The sequence below is a fragment of the Macrobrachium rosenbergii genome, chromosome 42 (genome assembly GCF_040412425.1).
Source record: "Macrobrachium rosenbergii isolate ZJJX-2024 chromosome 42, ASM4041242v1, whole genome shotgun sequence".
NCBI lineage: Eukaryota > Metazoa > Arthropoda > Malacostraca > Decapoda > Palaemonidae > Macrobrachium > Macrobrachium rosenbergii.
Genome location: NC_089782.1, coordinates 4,315,171 through 4,340,122, shown reverse-complemented (window position 1 = coordinate 4,340,122; position 24,952 = coordinate 4,315,171). Strand labels below are relative to the sequence as shown.

Below are 24,952 nucleotides of genomic sequence, written 5' to 3'. Positions count from 1 at the left end.
TGTTTGATATTGACAACTAATTTTCAACACTTTCATACGAGATTTTGCGTTTGTAGTGAATTGTGTACCTCTCAGGTAATCTATGGACTCGGGTCTCACTGCAACATAGAGCGACACTGGAGGCTGCGCAGCCCCGGGACTACGTAGAAGAGCGAGCGGTGGCCAGAACCGGAGTGCCTTCAGAGGACGAGAGCCTTCTTCTCAGGAGAATGCGTGCCTGAAGCAAACGCCCAATAAGACTGGCCCGGAGAGTCGCTGCTAGACAGCTTATGTACCCTGGCTCTTAAGCTCTCCCTCTTGTCGTCTGTCTGGTAGGCAAACAGACACACAAACACACCGGCTTCCACAATTTTGGTCTCACAACATTATGCAAACCGGAGACGTAGCGCAGATACCTACGGTCATTCATGAGTCGATCGTTGTCGTTCCATTGACTTTGCGTGGCATCGGAAAGGCTTTTCATACACCTGCATTTTGTTCACCTGTTGGTGATAAGCTTCGATTCGAGATGTTTCGATGACGTGTTACGGCAAGTCTCAGTCTCGTGGTGATGGTGAGGAGGAAACCTCACCGAGCTGGGGAAGCCGGGCCGGAGCTCTGGTGTGACTGTCGGATTCTTTTTCATTGGAATATATGAGCGACAGCGACCAGTGACGTCAAACGCCAGTTTCTACCATGAGAATCCCCCGAGGGCCTTAGATAGATAGGATGTTCTCTCTCTCTCTCTCTCTCTCTCTCTCTCTCTCTCTCTCTCTCCATCCATGTTTTGGGGCGGTGCAAATTGGCTTGTTTAGAGACCGAAGGCCCTCCCTCCCTCCCCTACCCTCATTGCGTCGGTCATCGAGTCCACTTCCTCTCTTTTAGGGCACTGTCGACGTCATCACGATGCCCGTAGGGTATTGGAATTTTCTAAGTGACGGAAAGCGATTTTTTGCTCAGAGTTGCGAGACGTGGGATGGTATTGCCAGGGAGGAGGCTAATTAGTTTTGGCAAACAGGATGCATTTCAGTATGCATCCGGACTCAGTCGATCAAATCCTTTGTCAGTGTGTTTTTCACTTTTATCAAATGAGTGGGTCTTGCAGTTGCTGTGCAGTCCTCGCTCACGTAAAGAAAAATATAAGATATTAAGGTAAACAATATGCATGTGTAAATTGACCATACGAACATTCGTGGGTAGATGTGCTTGTGTATAATTATGTCTTCTGTTTTTATCTGTCTAGTTGTCCACATTGTGTACAGTAGGTGCTGACGTTCGTTTGTTCTTGCGGTTCTTATTGTGCCTTCAAGTAAACAACCCTCTCAGTGCACAAATGCATGTGTCATATCTTTAACAATTATATGATGAATACTGACATGGAATTATCAGCCAACGTGGGGAGCTTTTTCTGCAGTGCTTGTCTTGATTGGAGCAAGACAGTTAAAAGTTTGCTTCTGTTGTTGTCTTTCGTTGGTGAATCTCACATGAGACATGAATAGATGAATCGACATAAATATATATGTACTGTACGTTTAACCGATGAAAACTGGTTCAGGGGGCAGGGATGGAGTGCTGATTTCTCTGAGAAGTGTTCCTGATTAGACAAGTGACATAATGAGGAGGCGCAATGCTCCATAATGATCTTGCAGGGAAGGTTTCCCACTCTGGAGGTGAAGCGCTGGCTGCAAGATCCTCCTCCTCCTCCTCCTCCTCCTCCTCCTCCTCCTCCTCCTCCTCCTCCTCTTTTCACTATGCCGTTCCCGTCGTCTTCACCTCTTCCCTCACTGCTTGGATTACTCTTTACCACCAATTTGTCTCATTTTATTATGAGTTACAAATACGAATAACATATAAATATGTATACTGTATATGTGTGTGTATATACAGTATATGTATATATATTATTTAGATATATACATACATATATATATACAGATACACACACACACACACACATATATACACATATATATATATATATATATATAATTTATATTGTTATATATATATATATATATATATATATATATATATATATATATACTGATATACTGGTAATTTATATTGTTACGTGAGGGTGATCTCACATGGAGAGAATTTTGAATTCATTTGCAAGGAGGGAGAGAGGGGAGGCTCAATAAATAGAGGAAGAACATCCATGGTTTCAACGAGTGTGTGGTGACCCTCTGCCGGGTGATGGAGGGGACTGTGTCTAGAGGTTCCCTTTTACAGTATTGCCATGACTGTTGCTACACACTCTCTCTCCTTCTTCTTCGAAAATACACACTTAAGGATTACCTACTTAATTCCACTAGGACTCAGAGCACTTATTTTCTGTATCTTTGACTTACTATTAAAGAAGGGATTAGGTTATCTAACTCTCTTATTTCTTTCTGTTTCAGTGGAAGACCACCAAGGACTCGAAATAATATCACTTAAACAAAAGATGATTCCTTAAACACAGTTACAGAACTCATCAACTTTGCTCTCAATAGATTAATAAACACTTCATGAAATAGAAATTTTTCTGCGCTCTCTGCTTGGTATGCTTTGTACGAGCGAATTGCTGCTGCTTTTCAGTCGGATGATCAGACTGGACATTGTTCGCCTAACAATGATTTTTAAATTATCCAGGCAGTTTTCCATCATCTGCGTGGAGGAGTGGTATCGAGGAGTGTTTGTGAGGCGTCTCAGAATGTCATTGTGAACAACAGTGATACGTCTCATGGTCTCTCGGGTATAGTTCGTCCAAAGGGAACACCCATATATACTGTAGCAGTACGAGCGGAAGAACAGCAGTTTCGTGTCTCGGTGACAGAAGGCAAACCTCCTTGGTTTGTGAACTTAAATCCACCTACGGAGGAAGGAGCTTAGCACTGGATACCTCAAGCCCTGAGGTGTTGCCGGAGCGCCAAATATGGCAAATGCCCATGTGTGTGTGTGTGTGTGTGTGTGTGTGTGTGTGTGCCTCATGCCTTAGAGGCTCAGACAAGTCCCAACTGCTAGGGCTTAGGCGCCCATTGTCTAGCACCTGCATGGTGGACGGGGCCATTATCACAGTGGAGCATCATCTTGGGATTATCTGGAAGGGTGGCATAGGTGAGAGTTGGCAGTGCCTCTCGAAGGGGATCAAGGATAAGGCAATAATTGAAAGTGAGGAAACTGTCTTGATTGGTGTACCACAGCAACTTCCATGGGAGACATTTTGCAAATTAAAGCGAGGCATCCGTTTCTTTAACAAGCCAGGGGCACCGCTCCTCTCTCTCTCTCTCTCTCTCTCTCTCTCTCTCTCTCTCTCTCTCTCTCTCTCTCTAAATGAAAACTAAGAAGCCATTTAACTGTGATCACATTACCTGGGGACATTTGATTCTGAATCTGGCTTCTGCAGTTGCAAAGATCTTTGTCTTGTTAGCCTTTTCCTTCGCAGTGACAGTCTCGAATTCAATTACACGAGGCACAAGTAGGAATGAAATAAAATGTAGAGGCAATAAATGAAAACCCGTTGTATGAATGAGGGCTCTCACAGAACGCTTATCAGGTAAGTATGTCAGAAAATTTAAAGACAAAGATAACAGCTGTCCAGCTGCCTACTGTTGGTCATGATTATCAAAAGCTAAAGAAAAGAATAGCTTTCTCCAAGTACAGCAGCAAATATGGAACCCAGCGCCCTTCCCAGGCAATGTGATTGAAACTATTGGCTCACTCGTCTTCCTTTGATCAAAGATGAGTTGTTTTTCATTTATTCACCATTTTATTCAGTACTACATTTTATCGGGTTATTCTTCAAGTAGTTGTTTTTTAGTCGTGGTATTGTTTTCGAAAACTGGTACTATTCCTCTTGTTCGTAAATATTAGCTATCTATTTTTACTGACTGCTCGTATATAACAAGTTAAGTATACCTCAGTTTTACCAGACCACTGAGCTGATTAACAGCTCTCCTAGGGCTGGCCCGAAGGATTAGACTTATTTTACGTGGCTAAGAACCAATAGGTTACTTAGCAACGGGACCTACAGCTTATTGTGGAATCCGAACCACCTTATAGCGAGAAATGAATTTCTATCACCAGCCGGCCGCGCGGCCGGCTGATGAAGAGTTAGAGGAATTTATTTCTGGTGATAGAAATTCATTTCTCGCTATAATGTGGTTCGGATTCCACAATAAGCTGTAGGTCCCGTTGCTAAGTAACCAATTGGTTCTTAGCCACGTAAACTAAGTCTAATCCTTCGGGCTAGCCCTAGGAGAGCTGTTAATCGGCTCAGTGGTCTGAAAACTAAGGTATACTTAACTTGTTATATACGAGCAGTCAGTAAAAATAGATAGCTAATATTTACGAACAACTTGGTAGTTTCCTTCAGTGTGGAGAGAGGCTCTGATAAATAAATCATGGTGAAAGATTTTACCTCGTTGCAGCCTCACCCTTCGTGATTACCCGCTCGTGACATGAGAGCAACAGTTAGTAGATGACTGAGCCATCACGTCTTCGGTATTTTCTCTCTGCAGCCCAGCGTTGACCCGAAAGAGCAGACCCACCACCAAGTACTGTACATTATTCATTCTCTGTCTCAGGCGTGAGAGGTGCACCGGTTCTTCAAGAACATTCTTCCACCCACATCGTTCCTTCCCGGTGTTGGGATCGAACACAGGTTCGGCCACAATTCTGCCTTAAAGCACCATTTCTTCGTATTAATTTATTGTTTGTCGTTTATTTTATTACAAGCTTGATGGAGCGCGCTACTCTGTGCGGGGCAAGAGGGTGGACGTGTCATGTCTCCCCTGCCCTCCCGATCCCCTACCTACCCAACCCCACCTGGGGCAGATAAACAGGTTTGAAGGAGGAGGGTGGATGTGTCATGTCTCCTCTGCCCTCCTGAACCCCTACCTACCTCACCACCAGAAGGGGTAGATAAACAGGTTTGCAGGAGGATGGTGGATAAGTCATGTCTCCTCTACCCTCCTGATCCTCCACCTACCCCACCCCCACCTGGGGTGGACAAGCAGGTTTGAAGGAGGAGGGTGGATGTCTTGTATTCCCTACACTCCTGATCCCCTTCCTACCCTGGCCCCCCAGGGCAGACAAACAGGTTTGAAGGAGGAGGGTGGATGTGTCATGTCTCCCCTACCCTCCCGATCCCCTACCAACCTCGTCCCCACCCCGGGACGGACAAACAAGATACACTCAGATTTTATTATTATAGTTCAATGCCTATGTAGCGCGTTGTTTCTCTACTTTCTTGCTATTCTGTCCTGTAATATTTTAAGGGCGAAGAGAGTTACAGGAAGGCATAAAGATAAATATGTAGAAAAAAACTGTTATTTTTAACAGAGAAACCATATATATATATATATATATATATATATATATATATATATATATATATATATATATATATATATATATATGTATATATATGTGTGTGTGTATATGTATATATAAGCTTGTGTGTGTGTGTTTTTATGTACAGCATATGACAATGAATTTTCCATTCTAGATGCTGGGCTCTTGACAGATGATTCTTATCTCTTGTAATCCAAACAACTTCACCTGTACGACAGACACTGCAGTGCAGGCTCGGGCTTTGAAGACACCGGCAACGGGGATCTGGCGGCAGCATGGTTTAACTGGTAACATCAGAAGTTTTTGTGGTGTTGTAACTAAATCGACGTGCCTGCAGAGCTTTCTGAACTTATGGAACATTGACAGGATGTCTGGCATAGGCTTCGTGCCCGCAGGGGTGTCCACAAGGTTCCGTATGTTTTGTGGCATAAACTGTGTAATAGCATAATACCTCTCCAGCTTGCTGACGGTTATAGAACCGTACATCCCCATCAATGCTGTATATATTGAATTTGATATGGTCTATGTAAACTTATGTATCTTAAGCAGCTGTTACTGCTAGTCATAATGTATTAGATTATTAGAAAATGAGATGAGAGGGAACATCTCTGAATTAGGTGAAATGTCTCACCCCATTTTCCCTCTTACTTATTTCTGTCTCCACTTCTGTTTCGTATCATGCTTATTCCCCATTTGTGAAGCACTGTCACAACACTTGTTGTATCAATTTTGACAAACTCACATGTCCATAAGACACTACATTCTGAAGATTTTAAGTCTTGATATCCTTTGTTTAATTTTCAAATCTAATTCCATAAGTAGAAGTCCTGACACCTATAATCCTTAGCTCTATTTTCTGGCTGCAAATCAGTCTAGTTCACTGTCTTAAGACGCCATGCCCTTGTGGAAGTGACCAACGTCCTCAAGATTATCATTAATCTTTGAAGGGTGGCCATTACCTTCCATGCTGGGTTCAGCGGATGTGGAAACAATGCAGGGACGAGCAATTTGCTCATCTGGCTTGGAACTTGCTGTTGCCAGCTTCAGGAGGCCTATCATCGAGGTCTGCTCCAAAGATCCTGTTTCCCCGAAGACATATTTTCTCTGATGACCAAATATAATTTATTCAAACCATTGTTGAATTTCTTCATGACCGTTGCAGTACTGCAACAGTATTGCCAAGAAAAACACATTCTTGCAAACACCAGTAATAACTGCACCTTCAATCTGCAACAGTCGTGCCACTGATAAGTCTCTTTTAAGGTAAATAAGAATTAAATAAAAACAAATCTCCTCTCATCAGAAGTCACACCAACTAAACGCCCCTGATCTATGCCGCCTTAAATGCCTATGCAGAACCAGTCCAAATGGTACAGTGTGTCTCTCACCACGTCCCCGTTTTGTTTCTGTTTATACTTGTTCAACTTAAAAGCTCTATTTTAAAAAAATGGGCTTTCCTTACCATCCTGACAATCAAAATAGAATTCTTATTACTTAGCTATAAATCTAATTTATACACGTCTTGTCAACGCTAAACCTATTAAAAGCTCATAATAATTGCTCTTAGAAAACAAGGAAAGTTATTTGGATCCAGTCTTTGAGAACCAACAGTAAGTTCTAGTAAGAATATGCGAGGTACAAACTTACCCGAACTTACCGTTCTTTATCAAAGATTGGATGCAAATGCCTTCCCTTCTCTATAAGATATAAAGGATTTATTTTGACAGGACATATATAGATTAGATTTATATTCAACAAAGTGATGAGAATTCTACTGCAAAATCCAGTGCTGTTTCACTTATGTTTGTCATTTGGAAGTTGCAAAGTCCTTATTCTCTTTAGAGGATATAGCACCTCTGCTCTTTTCTTTTCGAGGAAAGAGACCTCATATGTCCTGATCCGAATTCAGAATTCGTGGGACTTGATATTTTAAATTATCCCCGTGTTGAAAGAATGGGTGAAATGACTAGTTGTTCTTTTTCAAAGAAGGGTGTTTAGATTGAGGAAAATAAGACAAATGATACAAGCACTGAAAGGGAATAACAGAGCTGGGTTTAGAGAAGGAAAGGTTATGTAAGAAATTTGAAAGTAAAGGAAAAAGCTGCATATATTGACCTCAGTAAGCTTATGGCAAGGATAGAGAAACATTGCTGGTCGTGCTGAGGATGTATGCTATAGAAGATAAGATGCTAAGAGCACTAAAGTTTTCATTACGGAAGCGATGTATGTGCTGGAATATGCTGATGGAAGAGTGACTAGTTTGGTGTAAAAGTGGTTCAGAGACTGTGGTGTGTCAAATCCCCATGCCTGTTTAATATTTTATGGATAAAGCAATGAGAGAAGTTAGAGAAATGGCATCATACATACAGTTGGATAATAAAATGAGTCATGAATGGAGTGTAGAATGGATAGTGTTTGCAGATGTTAATTGGGGATAGTGAAGAGAAATTTCCACAATTATAAAAGAGCTTAGAAAAGTTTACTAGAGGATGAAGAGTCAGATCGTGGATAAAGAGACAGGGAAATAGAACAGTGACTATCAAGATGGTGTGATGGAAGAGTGGAAGTTGTTGCTTTGTAAAGGTATGTGAAAATGAATATTGTGGATGACAGTGGGATGAGAGAAGAGGTTAGTCACAGAATAGGCAAAGCAAGGAAGGTAGCAGGGTGTGCGCAAAAAAGGGAAATATGGTTGTTGAATGTGAATGAAAGATAAAGGATGAAGCTGTCGAGTTGAATTGTTCACACAACACATGTGGCATAGGTGGTACTGAGAGGTTAATAAATGTGAATATAAGTAGAAGTGACAGTGAGTTTAGGACATGTGAAATGACAGATCAGAGTGTTGTGAGATGGTCTTGCTATTCACATGGAAAGTGCTGCTGAAAACATGTTAGTGGAAGAGTGTGTCTGTCATTCAAGGGCAACGACAGGGAGGGTAGGAAGTGCTCGGCAGCTGGAATGGCAGAGGTATTGGAAAGGAAGAATCTTAATATTTGGGAAAAGCCAGAGTGTGCGAATAACACAGGCAATGGGCTCGACGTGCTGCTGAATCTTCTAAGTACATGATGAAGTAGCTATGTTTTGGAAGTTCACTTCACAAAATGTTCATTCACGATTCAGCAAATGGTTTGAATATGGCACTGATAATTTTCTTGGGAAATGGTGTTGTCCACACATACACACGCGCACACACACAAACCCACCCCACACACACACACACACACACACACACACACACACACACACACACACATATATATATATATATATATATATATATATATATATATATATATATATATATATATATATGATTTTATATATATATATATATATATGATTTTTGTCATTTATGCACACAACACATCCTATTTACTCAAATGTCAAGCCGCAAGTAGCCCTTATTATCGAATTCACTTTACCTTGGAATTAACTTACACCCAAGAGGAATTGTAATTAATAAGTGCTTTGCACCTGTCTTGATAACCATTTGGACAAAGTCACTGTCTATCATTGTTTCTAAACCAGGCTACGGTTCAAAGCCTGGCTTTGCAGGACTGTAATTCGTCTTGGATACAGCGAACTCGATATTAAAGAGTAATTATGGTTATGTATATATACATACATATATATATATATATATATATATATATATATATATATATATATATATATATATATATATATGACTTTTTATCACATCACCGTGATTCATATACAATCAGTAAACTACAAACGTCCTTTAATATCAATTCGCTCTACCTCGAAATAATACATATATGAAAATATATTATTTCCGAGGTAGAGCGAATTGGATATTAAAGGACGTTTGTAGAATATATATATATATATATTTTATATATATATATATATATATATATATATATATATATATATATATATATATATATATATATATATGTGTGTGTGTGTGTGTGTGTGTGTGTGTGTGTGTGTGTGTGTGTGTGAGTGTGTGGTTACTGCAAAGAAATTAGCTTCCTGGTAAGAAATAACTTCATTTATTCAAAATCATATATTGGAATCAAGAGGCATCAGTGAAAGCAGAAAATGACGAATCAGAGACTCGGCACATCAAGAGAGGTGTAAGACAGGGTTGTGTGTTATCACCTAATCTCTTCAATTTATAAAGTGAAATGATAATGAGAGATCTCAGAGATATGAAAGGAATTAAGGTTGGAGGAGTCAATATTAATAATATCAGATATGCTGATGATACAGCACTTGTTGCAGACTATCATGATAAACTTCAAGCTTTAGTCAGTACTTTACACCAGTCAAGCAAAGAAAGCGGTCTGTCAATAAATATTAAGAAAACAGAAGTTATGGTTATCTCCAAAGATAAAGTCCCCCCCAAGAACAGATATAAGAATTAATGCTGAAACGGTTAAACAAACCGATAGTTTTAATTATTTAGGATGCACTGTCACAAGTGATGGAAAATGCGAAAAAGAGATCAGGAAGAGAATATCCATGGCAAAAGATGCATTTGGTAAGATAAAGAAATTAGTCACCAACTCAAAAATATCGATGAATCTTAGGAGGAGATTTGTGAAATGTTTTGTTTGGTCTGTATTGTTGTATGGCTGTGAAACTTGGACCTTGAGGAAGGCAGACGAGGAGAGGTTGCAGGCTGCAGAAATGTGGTTTTGGAGAAGGATGCTGAAAATATCATGGACAGAAAGGAAAACTAATGAGCAGGTATTAGAGAGAGTAGGCACTGAGAGAGAACTTTTGGCTTCAGTGAGAGGTAGACAAATGCGGTTTGTGGGTCACATAGTGAGAAGACAAGAACTAGAACATCTCTCTCTCACTGGTAAAATCAATGGAAGGAGGCCGAGAGGAAGACCTAGACAAAAATATATGGATGGATTGGTGAGAATGACTGGAGGAAGAATGTTTGCAGCTCAGTTGCTGCAGAGAGCCGGAAATAGAGAGGAGTGGCGAGCCATGATTGCCGACGTCCTTGGGGATATGGCACCTGGATGATGATGATGATGAGTGTCACAAGCGTTAGGCGAGTTATTTACAACCTTGACGGACCATTTGAGACTGGCGAATGAGCAACATTAGCTTCTTACCGTTCTAGCCGCAGCACTTGTCGTCTAATTTGGATTTTGATCAGACTGGCAGCTGTATTCACTTTCAGGTGGATAAAACAAGCTACTACTTGATTCGATAAAAGTAACAATTCTAGTATGTAAATAAAGTCATAAAAAATCCATATAAGCTTACGACTTTAAGATAGTAAATGAATAACAGATGCTAAATGTAAGTACGATCACTGGACGCTCAAACGGGTCCATGATGCTTCTTCACTTTCTTTCCTCTCAGTGCAATGGGTTTCTTCGTGGTGCAGGGGCTGGCTCTTCGTTTGCAAGTCTGTGCCAACATCATCTCCGTTGGCACTTTGATGTCTCCCGTTTAGTTCCCGGAAGACACCTTAGATGGCACCCGTATCATCTAATGACAATAAGTCTGATGATAATTTCGTGTATCGTTATTAACACGGTAGCGCTGCTGGTGGGTGATCTCTGGTCCTCTTGGCCAGATCTACCATTAAAAATGATGGTATTTTCCCTGAATTTCCACTACACATACATTGATGTCTATATCTATGTAGCTCTATTTTTCACTAGCATCTACCCCGCTGGTTCTATATTCCTTTTGTCTGCTGTTTACTTGCATTAAATTCTATATATGTCTTCCCTGGATACGTAGATGTCCTGTCAACGCAAGTCACTTCCCCTGGTACGTCAGCTTGAGAACGTTTTAGTTATATGATACAAGTTTTAAGACAGTAATGTTCTACATACAGACTGACCACCATATTACGTTGGAATTTCACGTAGAATAATTAACCATAAACATATATGACGCACATCTTGTTTATCTGGTCCTGTCCGTGATTTACAGAGAGCTCTGCTCTGAGCGCCTCCTTGCTTAAAGGAGGAGGTCGTCAATGTCTCTGCAAGGCAACACCAGCGTATCAGTGCTTCCTCTTCGATTTCAGTGGTTGCCGCCCTCTCATTTTCTTCACATTAGAACTCGTGTCTTTGTGCTTTCGACTCATTTCACACACACACACACATATATATATACATATACAGTATATATATGTATATATATTATATTATATATATATATATTATATATATACATATATATATGTATGTATGTTTGTATGTATGTATGTATGTGTGTATGGACGACGTGGGAGGGGTGGGGGGACACATTTCGTCAACAGGAGCGTCACGTCAAATATCGTGCACAACTCGAGGTTCCTTTTATACTGATGTGAACTAGAGTTGAGCCTTTTGATCAGAGATAGGATAACATGTTGCTATTCAGGGCATTTTTTTTTTTTTTTTATGTTTTCGCTAAAATATGCAGGAAAACAAAATCAGAAATGTTACACAACCAACTCTGCACCCTGGGGGGACAGGGGTGGCTTTCCCTTGAAATTTATTGACATTTCAAAACAATAGACGTTCTGATTTATGTCTAATTATTTCAGTTACATATAATTTCAGTATTTAGTTTCATAAAGCGGAAAACATTCTTTCCTGTCAGTGATGCAGTGTACAGTATAAATGCATTACTCCTGTCATCCTTCACCAAAATCTGTTAACTTTGACCTCATTTCCAATAAAACTTGCAGAGATTGGATAAAAATGTTACTATTAACATCATTTTAGGTATATCTCTAGCAAAAATCACAATCTAGGATTTTTTTTTTTTTTTGCAAAAAGCACCGATTTTTGTGAAAAAAATATTTTTTTATGTAATCACATATTTTCCCTGTTCCTGATCATGATATAGTTTAAAAAGAAACATTCATAGTTTGTCATTTCCATTGTCATCTTGTTCATTGGTTTTCTTAGAGTTTATAGGAAATATGTAGCGCAGTAGGTAATAACATTAATAATAAAACTAATAACAATATTAAGCTCCTGGCGCTATTACTACTGTACATAAGCTCCCAACCACCACTTGACGAACTGTAATTGTGAGCTTCAAGACTAGAGTTTATTTCCGTGTACTCAGATGCCCTACATGGAATGAGTAGATACAATAAATGTAGATTTTCTTCAATGAATAGTTTTTACATCCAAGCGGTGAAAATAATAACTAACTGTTAAAATAATTTGTGTAGCTCTAATAATAACACAAAATGAGGCTGGCTGAGAAAGCTCTGCGTTGTGGAATAACAATGCATTCATTTGCATGAGAATATTGGTGAGAGGGAGGGAGGGCTGCTCACAACGTTTTCTGACACTCGATGACCGGATTTCTTTGGCTCTAGACACCACTTTCATCTTTTAAGAACCGTCGAAGTTTATAGCCCTATTACTTCCCACATGCCTAAAAGATGCTCACAGAACGATATACATGAAGATTGCAGAGCATTACTGAGTATTTTTGGTGGCTTTTTATGCTTATTATTTGTGTGAGGATCAAGCAGAATTCGTTTCCTCTCTATTACTGAGTGTCACCATGCTTCAGTCGTTATCTCAAGCAAGTATCGTGTCCGTTTGCGGGAAAACTCCTTCGCATGAAACGTTTTCTTTCAGATTTGAAGTTTACCCTTGAACAAGTACAGAACGCGGCCGACGAACCCTTGAACCCTTGAAAATTATTATATACATATATATATATATATATATATATATATATATATATATATATATATATATATATATATATGTGTGTGTGTGTATATATATATATATATATATATATATATATATATATATATATATATATATATATATATATATATATATATCACCCACTTGATGAAAAACTTGAACACGCTGCATATTAATCCACACACACAAACACACACACAGGAGTACAAAAAATAATCCTAAATTCCTTTGAGCATGGTAGGCCTATAAGATTGCGTCAAGCGCATTTTGGAAAAAGGAACGATGCCAACGACTAGTTTTATCGACAGCATTTGACAACAACACACCGTATGAAACATGCCACACAAAATGACGAAATGACGCAATGGGATACAACACGTGCTCCGGCATTGCATCATGATTCATGCTGAGGCCCCGCCCATTGCCGTTACGAGTGCTCAGGAATTCCGAACGTACCTTCAACTCTTTGCTCAGGCAGAGCAGATATTTTTGCCGGATAAAGTTGCAGGTCTATTCAGGAGTAGAACATGTCCATTTGTTACATGCAGTAAGGCAGCACCGTATATATATTGAGGGCTCTCCTCTCCTGTCCATATTACGGTCTTGAGGAAGAGTCGAACGTTACTTTTGGATTTCACACTTTCCTTTAAGTATGTCCATTGCTCTCATAGTGACTGCGTTTAAATGTCTCAGAAACAAGCCGTTTTACCAAAAGAAAATTAGGTATTTAAGAAGGTTTCTCGTCGAATTTCCTTCCATCACGAATATTACGTAACTGAGCAATGCCCAAGAAAAATCCCCGGAAACCGGCTGGTGCACCGGTGTCTCCAGAACGCCAAAGAGAGCAACATACCAGTCAGCCACCGACCCTGTCAACACCACCTGTACCATCTGCAAGTTTATGGTATCCTCCTAGGGCTAGGCCGACGGACTCGTGGTGCCTCCCCATCGCTCACAGTAGCACTTGGTCTACCGCTCCTGCTGATGATGATGACGGTTTCATGGTATGCCAGATTTCTCCAACTTTTTTGGGGGTTACTTACATTATTAATTATGAGACACCTGTGCTCTCTCTCTCTCTCTCTCTCTCTCTCTCTCTCTCTCTCTCTCTCTCTCGAAATCACCGTTAATCACATTGGTTTTCAGTGCTCAAGACAAGCTTTACCCAGTGCCAAATATATGCGGCGTAGGTTCCAATTAAAACATTGCGATGTTCAACTTTGTCTGAAAGTTAAATATGATTAATAATGGAAATAATTCAGTTTAGTGCCGTAAGCATAAATTTACACCAATAATGCAGTGTGCCAAGTAACGCCCAGTTTATGTGTTTTGACTTGCTAACAGGATCTTTACGTAATACCGATATGAATGATTGGATTACCATTGATTTGTAGTTTTCCTGAGTAATTTTGTCTGTTCTCTTATTGGTCTGCACATTGGCATTTTCCCTTTCGTTCGTTTCTGTACTGGTAATCTGTTTCCTCTTTGTCTTTCTTTTAGAGGTCAGGTTTTGTCAATCCCAACGTTATATTGCCGCAAGTTCTTCCTTTCGACGACTCCAGCCTAGAGGAAGGTCGAGGGCCATCCACCTCTGATACGATCAGCAGTCTGACCTTCTGCCAACAAGACTCTGGCGTTGATGACGACCACCATGCTGCACATGGGACAAGCAGCCCACGATATCCTTACGCAGAGAGGTCTCCAGGAGCAGCCACTTATGAAAGTGAGAGTGTTTACGATCTCGAATATTCAACGGCACACGTGAGCTACCCTTCCTTTTCAGGGGGTACCGACCCCGGAACATCGGGTTATCCAAATTACGCAGCTACGGGTTATCAGTCAGAGGATGCTGAGAGTTCATTATCCAGTTATGTCAGGCACTCATTGGCAGTTAGTGACAGTGTCCAGGAGCCCTCTGGAACGGCAGGAAATCTGGTTAATCCTTCCCCTGGGTCATATGACGATCCGGCTGGAAGAATGGCTCCAGGCGTGGGAACTCATCAATTAAGTGTCCAGTCGACTTCAGAAGAATCGGATGCGCCGTCATCATCGGGCTCCGTTTCAAGGAAAGGCAGTTACAAGCACCGCCATAGACGAGTCTACGGTTTGTCGCAGGAGGACCAGGTGGAGCGAAGTAAAACCCTGAATAATGAGGCCTCTCTGCTCTACCGAGAAAGGAAGCGGAAGAAAGAGCGTGATCTTGAGGCTGAAGCTAGACAAGAAGAAGAGAGGCAACAGAGGTTACGTCGGCATGAGCAAAAATTAAAGAGAAAATTAGAAATCTTGAATGAAGCACTTGGAAAGAGGGATGACCGCGGCCGCCCGGGTAACGGAAGTCTAAATCTGTGATCTTTGTTATTCTGGGAAACAGAGCGAAAGAAATTCTGGATTAATGGGACAGTCTTCCAGCCGTTATCAACTTAAAAATAATAATTTCCTTCGACTTTATTCGGACTAGAAAGCGAATGTTTCGCCTAATGATATTGAGGACATAATATTCATTCATAGTAACAGCATAAATTGACTGTTACTGCCTACGTCCCGCCTCCCCCGGTTTTCCGTATTTCCTTTTTGTAGACTAATGATCCAAAGGACGCTTTCTGTATAGCATCATATTGCATTTTCTCGTTCTTTCTGTTCCCTCAATGAAAAATGATTTCGCGCATTAATTGTAGCACTAGCGCCTAAGTTGAAGATAAAACCGGATATCGAAAGATATCTGTCTAGTAAGTGTGTGTGTAGCATCCTCAGTAGCCTGCTGTAGAGTCTCCGGCCAGCTGCTAGCTGTTCGTCTGCTGTACAGATTTCAGATTCCTTTCTTGCGGTGGCGGTGTATGATTCCAAACGAAACAAAAAACGAATTCGTTTTCAGTACAGAGTGCAAAAAATGTGACTGGTAAGCAATAAAATGAAACAATAAAACTTTCTTTGACTGTTGACTAAAGACTATTAAGTCTTGTCATGTGACCTTCTCGAAGGCTGCAAGAACTCAAAGCCTCAAACCTGAGAAGAGAAGCTCCACATTAAGTAGCACAGAGGCAGAAGAAAATACAGCCGTTTAACGTTGTCATGGGAATAAACAAGCAAAAGAATGCGCCGAAGTTTGTTCGGCGCAATCGAGTTTTCTGTACAGCGTATAATGCTGTATGAAACTTAGTCAAGGCCCATGAAACTCTCAGCCGCGGCTCATGAAGAATTCAGCCACGGCCCGGTGGTGGACTGTGCTGCTGGCACTTATAACGGTGCCAGACGCACGATCTTGGCTGAGGCTAGAGGGTTGCAGTTTGGTATGTTTGATGATTTGCAGCCGTCTACCTCAGTAGTTTATAAGATGTGAGGGCGGACAGAAAAATGCAGACGGACAGACAAAGAGCCATCTCCATGATAGTTTTCTTTTACAGAAAACTAAAACCGAAGACACCCAGGAACCCTTAAAATCTTAATAATATTCAGTTGGCCGGATTAATTAATATAGTCTTGTGCCTCCTTATAGTCACTGGGTCATAAAACCTACCTGAATATCCAGTTTCGAACTGTGGAGTCGAAGTGGTCCTACCCTCCTCCTCTCCGAAGCTCCTGCCCCATCATGAGCGTATTTATTACCTCTCGCAAACCATGTTTGTTTTGGACACAAAAACTGATCTTGTCGTAATATTACTTTGGAACAAAGGGGAAACTATATATGCAGCCACAGAATGCGAAGTATTATCCAGTCTGGTTGATAACCAGGTAAAACTTGTAATAAGGCGGGAATATCATTCGTTTTTTTCCATTCTTCGAAATCTTCTGAGTTTCAAGAGACATACCTATACCTTGCAATGCAGTTTCTAAAAAAATATTGTCAAAAGTTACCATCGGAAAGAAAATAACGCGAGGTTGGGCCAGTTTCTCGTGGCAGGGTCGAGGAGAAGCCGACTTCAAAATCCGGCCCGAGATCAGTTGTCACTTTTATGTTCTTCGAGTTCGAGCAAAATAGCCCCAGGCTCTCAGCCATAGGCGTAGGAGGCGGAGGCAACTGGCCGCCCCCTTGATTCGGGAATCTGCTAAAATTCGGGCAAATGGGTTGGGAGAGAAAAGAAATTCTATAATTTAAAAAATAGCAAGAATAAGAATAAAAATCGTGATAAACTTGTATTTGTAAGTTAACCAGATAATAATTAATTGTACATGAATTATGATGATCAATTTATCATTTACTTTAGAATATCCCCATTCGATTGCAAAAATCATCCGACTCACTTTCTATGAATGCAAGACTCCGTTTTTTCATCATTGCTGGCGATGGAGGAGGCGAGAAACTCCAACTATAAACAAATCTCCCACAATGTGGATCAAGATATCCTAATGGCTGAAACTGCCTTTTTTCACAACCTGGAAGGCGTGGAGTTGAAAACTGCAAATACGGTGATAAACTATGTCCAGTCAAATTCTCTGTGGGAAACTTTGCCACACTTCAGTGAGGTGGCAAAAACCCTAGCAACTTTGCCTACAACATCTTGTTCAGCAGAGAGGTCATTCTCGTGCTTGAGAAGACTCAACACCTACCTTAGGTCTGCTATGGCCCAAGATAGGCTCTCAGCATTAGGACTTCTGTGCATTGAGAGAGGTCATGCCAACAGGGTAGACATTAACACTGTTGTGTTGGCACGTGAAAGGGAAGAGACAAAATATTCTTCTAATTTATGCCAAATACGCTATAACCTGTACCAGTGTGATGGAGATTTTCACTTGTATTTTTATATCTTTTCTACTTGCGGTTGGTGATCTGTTATCCATGCCTGACCATGAAAAATAATGTAAAAATAATCTGTTGATACTATGTTCCTTTATAAGTTGTGTAAGATTTTAAAAGTTGTCCCTGCATTTTATTGTATTTGAGAAAGTTTCGGTACTGTTAAAACACATAAGATGTATGCATGAACACTCTGAATGAAGAATAGAATAGTAGCTACATGGTTTTGCTAAACTTCTTTAAATTCGTATCTACTGAGCATAATTTAACAGCCGTTTGGTGTTTATTGCACAGATATATGACAATTTGAAAAAAACTCTTGGGGGTTTCTGAAATTCGGGCAAATTTGGTGTTGCCCCCAAAATAAATCCCACCTCCTACGCCTATGCTCTCAGCTAGACGAGACTGAGGCTGTAAGGACAAGTACTAAACAAAATGCTCAGAGAATACCGATTTAATACAGGGATCTGATCAGGATTGCTAGATTTTGTATTTTCTGTCAACATGTTGTCGCGCGGCTTCAAAAAATGGTCGTTTTTCTATGCGAATTATGGAACTAAATCATCTGTCGTGTGATTAACATCGTGTGTTTTCTTGCTGCTGTTCTTCCATCGCTTACAGTTGTACTGCAAATGAATATGGTAACAGTCTTCAAAGTACATTTTGAGCTTTTAGCTAATGTTCTTCAGTTAATTTTATCACTATTTCATCACGCTTTTCTTTCCTGAAATACATAAGAAGAACTAAATTTCAAGGGATCTATGTAAAACTCGGTACTAATTCCGGAGTTGACGGATTATGGTAACTAGAAATTCTTTTGCAAAATTGTAACTAATCACCGGTGGGACATTTATGTCAATCTGGTCAAATATAAAATATAAACCTTAACTTCTAGGCCTTCTGAGCAAAATTAGTTTCATTGTATAATCTGCATATTTACATACTTCAGAAGTAAATAAGTGGGATCTGCTTTTAGTTATAACACAACGTAATCATTAATATGAAAATGCCTCTTCATTGTTCACGTAAATGCCTACCAAAAAACAATAAATGTTAGCATGAGGGTAAGAATTATTTTTCAAAAAAAAATATAAATGAGTTGTAACAGCTGAAATGAATATATTGAAAATATGCGGCTATTTAGAGATATGACTCGCATGTATTCAATTTCATCTTTTGCATTTTCGTAAAGTTATGAACTGTTTTTCACACAGGCAATCGTGTCTTTTGTGGGGTTAAGGTGATACTACAGTATTTTTATTTTACAATCCATGAAGAGGGCAGCAACGGACATTGTGTCTTGTCTTTAATCTATTTCTGACTTTTGTTTATAAAAACTTTTTTTCTTAAACGCTCTTCTGGATGAAATAAACTCTGGCCACAAACAGCAATATCTGCAAGACCAGAGAAATCATTATCCTCTGCTTCTTTTTTTTAAATGTCAACTCAGAATTTTCCATGAGGCATTCTGCTGTCAAAACTGGTCTTACCTTTGATTGCAGGGAGAATTTTTTTTTTTATGGTCATATGTGTTTTGTACTAGTGAATGATTTTATGGTGACACAGTTGGTGGCATTTGCTTAAGGACCTTTAGGTCACGATTGACTGCACCAGTATACTTATGACAGTACTATGAAAGCTATTGAGTTTTGCCAGTTGTTTAAGACACGGCAGAGCAGAAGCCACCAGTCATTTGGGGATCACATGTTATCTGTTCACTCGTCGAATATCGTGCACTAATGACCATGCGATCATTTAAACGCAGGCATCAAGCCAAACTCCCAGAATCTCGTATCTCATGTAATTCATTAACTTCTAAAATGAGATGTATGGATGTATGATGGGTTCAACACTTCATGAAACGCATCATACCAAACCCTATTTTATCGCACTTGTACGATTATTTTTTACGAATGACAACCTGGATCTGACAGGCTTCTGATAGGACATGAGAATGACTGTGTAGTTTCGGATGGTAGGTCTGGTATGTGATCCAGACTGCATGGCAGGTGATGTGAGGCATGTACAGTATAAGCACATGAATGCGAGGGTGCTCTGTGACTGGTTGCTGAACTTGGCGGATACACTTGTAGGTTGCTTAGGGGTGTGCTCGAGATGTCTTGACCAATGAGACACCAGATCTACCTTGGGCCCTCCTTCATGGATCTGGACAGCGTGACCAATGGGAACACCTGATCTACCTTGGCCCCTCCCCCAGGAATGTTCATATGGGCCTAGACAGTAGACAGGAAATTCGTGAAGTTAGTTGGCCAGAACATGAGCTAGTCGAAACAGCCACCAAGAACAAACAGGGTTGCATCTACTGTACACCTGAAGGTGGGAGAAAAAAGGGAAAAATAAATTTACATTGCAGTTTAAAATGAAAAGAGAAATAGGCTTACAAGGAGAAATGTTACTCAAGTTCATAAACTAATTATAACAATGACTCAAATATTTTTTTATTAATTTTCATAGAAAGTTCGCAGAATAAATGTCCATTTGTCTCTACTTCATTGTTTGGTGTCATTGCATCTGGTTGAGCCTCAAGGGACTGTATAACCCCAGTGATTCACAAATATTTTTATGCAAGCTGGACACAGACAGTTGAATATCCAGTGAGGATAATAGGCATAGATATTTCTTTCATTCTTCCTTTCTTTACAGCTTCAGCTGGAAACCTTCACTGACAGTCAACAGATTGTGGGATCAAGAGGGTTCCAAAGCGAACTCAGCCTGCAGAGAGAGACTAGTTATAGGAAAAGGTGATAAATACCAAATATGACGGAATTCAGGAGACATTCAGCTGTACATCTCGGTAACAGTGAATAATCACCAGTCTCTACAGTATGTAGCTGTCTAAGCTTTGCTGTGGGAATAACTCCCCAGTGAAATGCTATTTTATTTTTATAACAGTTAAGTAATGAAAATTAGGAGAATAGCGGGTGAGAAAAGTGACCCCTACGATATAACTAATTTGAGAGATAGTGCCTCGCGGTAAATTATTGCTCTTCAAGTGTCATATATTCAAGATGTGCTGTGTTGTCCTTTTGTATTTAATCTACTGATTAATGGTACAGAATTAACGGAGTGCCTAAGTGAATGCATATGCATATTTAGCCTAACCTTAATATTTTGGACATCCCTAATATTTTTATATATATGAAATCATATTCCTGAGGAAGAGTTCCTCTTTGCTGTGATGTGAGAGCATTTCAATTTTATTTTGCATTAATGTAACTATTTGTAAGAGCACAATTTATAGGAGTTTCATTTTCTTTTGTATAGTTCCTGGCATTGTTTTCGGTTACTGTGCCAGAAAAAACCCAAAAATTTTTCTTACATGGTGAAATGTTATTTATTTTTATTTATGATTAAAAGCATGTTAATACGATTTTCCACAGTGGTATGTAATGTCTACACGTGGTAATGCAAGCATCCAGCATTTATGGGAAGCATTAAGAATCAGAGCAACTATCAGCAGTGGCCAAGGAAGAAAAGAGACAGACAGACAATCAGCAGCAGAGCAGACAGACAGAAGGAGGCCTATCTCACATCCCTTCCTATCACTTCATATAGAAAAGAAGAGCCCAGAGCGTCATTTAGAGGAATTTATTTTAGCGCCGGCTGCGAGTGAGGAGCCATTTTGAAGATGGAGAAGAAAAGTGTAAACAGAACCTTTGCCAGTTCTCCCTCACAAGTTACGTTCTGTTAAAGCCAAAAGGCCACTCTTACCATGAGCTTGCGTATCACTTGCTGCAACATAATTTGGCGCCCATGCCAGGTATAATAGGCTAGGTGGTGGCAATGATTCTGGTGTGATTTTTTTTTTGTTACCTTATCAAGTGAGTACCATAGAAGTGACAGTAGCAACAGAGCTTCAAAAAATCATTAAACTGGCTAATGAATAGGACTGGAAGGACAAGAGGTGAGAGATTTTGTGACTAAACAGTCAGATTTAGCTCATGTAGAATAACAGAGAAAAAGAAGCAGCAAAGGAAGAAGCAAAAAGGCAGAGAGCTTATGAAAAAGTAAGACAAGAAGCTGAATGACAGCAGGAACAAGAACCCCAAGCCATAAGACTCAAACCAGGTAAGCCTAAAAAGAACACTGGAATGTCATGTAGCCTAAACAGCACCAGCAATCCTATAATCATTGCAAATCCCACGTTGCCTAGATCTGACGAGTATGACAAAATGTACACTTTCATTGAATGATAAGAGATTTGCAAAAACATAAGGGTGGCTTAAGGATGAGAAGACTGTTTGTTTAAGTCCACTACAAATAGGCAATACAAATAGGCAAGGGTCTGAAAGTTTGTTCTAGCATGCCTTCTGGTGAGGCATTGAATATATGTTATAAAGATATGAGATGACTGAAAAAGGATTTAGGAAGAAATCTCGTGGGACAGGCAAGAACAAGGTGAGACTGCATATCAGTCTGTAGCAAGGATACAGGAATACTTCAACAGGTGGGTTGAAATGGCTATAAAAGCAGCAAAAAGTTTGATGATTTAGCATCAGTGAAAAGTTTATCAGCACATTTGAACAAGATGGCAGCATTTCTTGGAAGCTCTTAGGCTAAAGCTTGGTGGAATGCCAGAAGCCAGTGAAGTCTGGTGTGGTATCCAGAGGCCCAAGGACTACAAGACAGCTAAAGAGGAACAAACTGACAAAAATGAAGGTAGATATTAGTTGTATCACAAACCAGGACAATTAGCCAAAAACTGTGGGATTGTAAAGGGTAAGAATCAACAAAAGTTCAAACAAAAGGTAGCAAGTGCTACAGTAGCTGAAGAACTGAGGGAGGTGACTACTATCATGATTTACAAGAATGTCGACATAGCCCAAATGGAATACTGTTGAAGGTGGTAGGATGAAGCTAGCAGATGGAGCTGAGCTCCCTGTTGCGTTAGGAGCACACTGATCTTTGGAACAGAGGATAAGGTACTGTGATTTATCAGTTAACGAAGGATATGTAGGTTGTGTAGCATAGCTGTATTTAAAAGTTTGGTGCTTGAGGACTAAATAACTGATGGGACTAAATAACTTCTTCCTCAAGGCCAACTGGGACAGGAAAACACAGCCGGACAGCTATGTGTTTCCTACAACCCTGGAGATCAAATTGGACCTGCTATGGTGGCTGTCCGAAGAAAGACTTTTGGAGGAGAGTCTCTTCATCCTCTGAGCCCCGACCTAGACTTCTACTCTCAGACGCATCGGATCTAGGCTGGGGAACCAGGAAGTTTCAGGGAAGTGGTCACAAGAAAAACAGAACCTCCAATAAATGTCTGAGAGCTGAAAGGTTCACTTGGGACTTCAGTTTTTCTCAAGCATGGTCTACAACAAGACAGTGGTAACAATACCACGGCCTTAGTATACATTGGAAAGCAAGGCGGCACTCATTCCTTCTCTCTACCAGGCAGCAAGAGATCTTCTTCTGTGGGCGGATCAAAATCAAGTGATGCCGGTCACTTGATTTATTCAGGGGCAAACTAAATGTTTTGGCAGACGAGTTGAGCCATCGGAAGCAGGTTCTTTCCACCGAGTGGGCCTTGGATCCCCTAGTCTGTCTGGATCTTTGGAGACTATGGGGCAAACCGACATTAGACCTGTTTACCAACCACCCCAAGGAACCATTTCCTTCTTCTTTTTTGTTCTCCAGTCCCGTACCCTCTAGCATGGGCAACAGACACCATGCTGCAAGACTGGTCCGATCTGGACCTTTACGCTTTTCCTCCCTTCAGCTTGGTCAGGGAGGTGTTGAACAAATTTCTTTCTCATCGCAACATAACTATGACCCTCATAGCCCCTTTCAGACCTCTGGCAGAATGGTTCTTTGTCCTGTTAGAGCACTGAGGTATTACCTGAACAGGACTGAGAAGATCAGAGGGCCATCCAGTAACCTCTGGTGTTTGGTTAAGAACCCATCTCGTCTTCTCTCTAAGAATGCACTGTCGTTCTTCCTGAGGGATTTAATTTCTGAGGCACACTCTCAGATTCAGGAGGACATTTTGCCAACTTTCAAAGTGAATGTAGAGAATTATAGACCAATATCATTACTAGAAATACCTGGCAAAATATTTGAAAAAATAATTAACAACAGATTAGTGTTGTTCCTAGAAGGTAATCAGCTACACAATAATAATCAATATGGATTTAGAAAATGAAGAGGGACCCAGATTGCAATAGCAACAATATATGAGAGTATTGCACTATCACAAAGAAGAAGGTACCTATGTAACCTAGTATGTAGAGATATAACCAAGGCATTTGACAAAGTATGGATACAAGGGCTTCAGTACAAAATATTACATCTCAACCTTCCAGACATTTTTGAGAAAATACCATGCAACTTCGTCAAAGAACGAACAGCAGCAATCAAGTCACAAAATTACATAGGGAATCCATTCCCATTACTAAGTGGAGTCCCACCAGGATCTGTACTCAGTCCAACACTATTCATATTATATACATCAGATATGAATTCACCACCAGAGTACTGAACTGATGTCTGCTTTGCAGATGATATAACTCAAATAATTTTACACCCAGAAAACGCACTCGAAGAAGGGATCCAACTTTGAAAAGACAAGTAGCACAAAAAACAATGAACCAAATTGAAAGAATAAATCAATTTGAAAAGAAGTGGAAGATAAAGACAAATAAGTCTAAATTCCAACTAGTATCAGTGTCTGCTTACAAACCTGCACAAATAATGTTAGATCAACAACCGATGAATTTTACTAAAAGCACAAGAATACTAGGAATGCAATTCGAACAAAGAGGAATATCAAGACACGTGAGAGAAAGGCTAAGAATAGCAAGAACACAAAATACGAAGCTAAAACGATTTAGGAATATGAACACAAATATCAAAATCCATTTCTACAAAAGCCTAATCAGACCAATAATGGAATATCCACCAATACCCACGTGTTTAGCATCGACTTCCAATATAAGTGCATTACAAAAATTCCAAAATAAGATACTAAGGTCCGCAGTGAGGAACAATCAAGAAGGTGACGATCTGAATATAGAACAAATACACAAAAAATACAAAGTAGAACCAATTAATCAAAGATTATACAGACTGGCAACCAACATATGGAGCAAACTAGATCAATACAACAGTGAATGAACAGAAGAATCCGTAGCAGAAGAGAGAAACCACCCAAACAACACAGACCACAGATGGTGGAGAAGAGCAGCCTATCTTCATATATTCATCGTGA

At 40.1% G+C, this 24,952-nt stretch overlaps 2 protein-coding genes across 3 annotated transcripts in view; one reads left to right on the top strand and one right to left on the bottom strand.

Moving 5' to 3' along the window:
* Positions 1-234, bottom strand: part of LOC136827602 (uncharacterized) — a 16,361-nt gene extending 16,127 nt beyond the window's left edge. Inside the window, exon 1 of one of the 2 annotated variants that reach the window (XM_067085077.1) lies at positions 1-234. This exon is cut by the window's left edge and continues 499 nt beyond it. The gene's annotated coding sequence lies outside the window, so the exon portion shown is untranslated. The other variant, XM_067085078.1, reaches the window with a different exon arrangement.
* Positions 235-13,532: 13,298 nt separating this feature from the next.
* Positions 13,533-19,591, top strand: LOC136827886 (uncharacterized). Its single transcript, XM_067085354.1, has 2 exons — positions 13,533-13,993; positions 14,490-19,591. Exons 1-2 carry the CDS (start codon positions 13,772-13,774, stop codon positions 15,336-15,338), a joined length of 1,071 nt encoding a protein of 356 aa, XP_066941455.1. The 5' UTR covers positions 13,533-13,771; the 3' UTR covers positions 15,339-19,591.
* Positions 19,592-24,952: the final 5,361 nt, after the last annotated feature.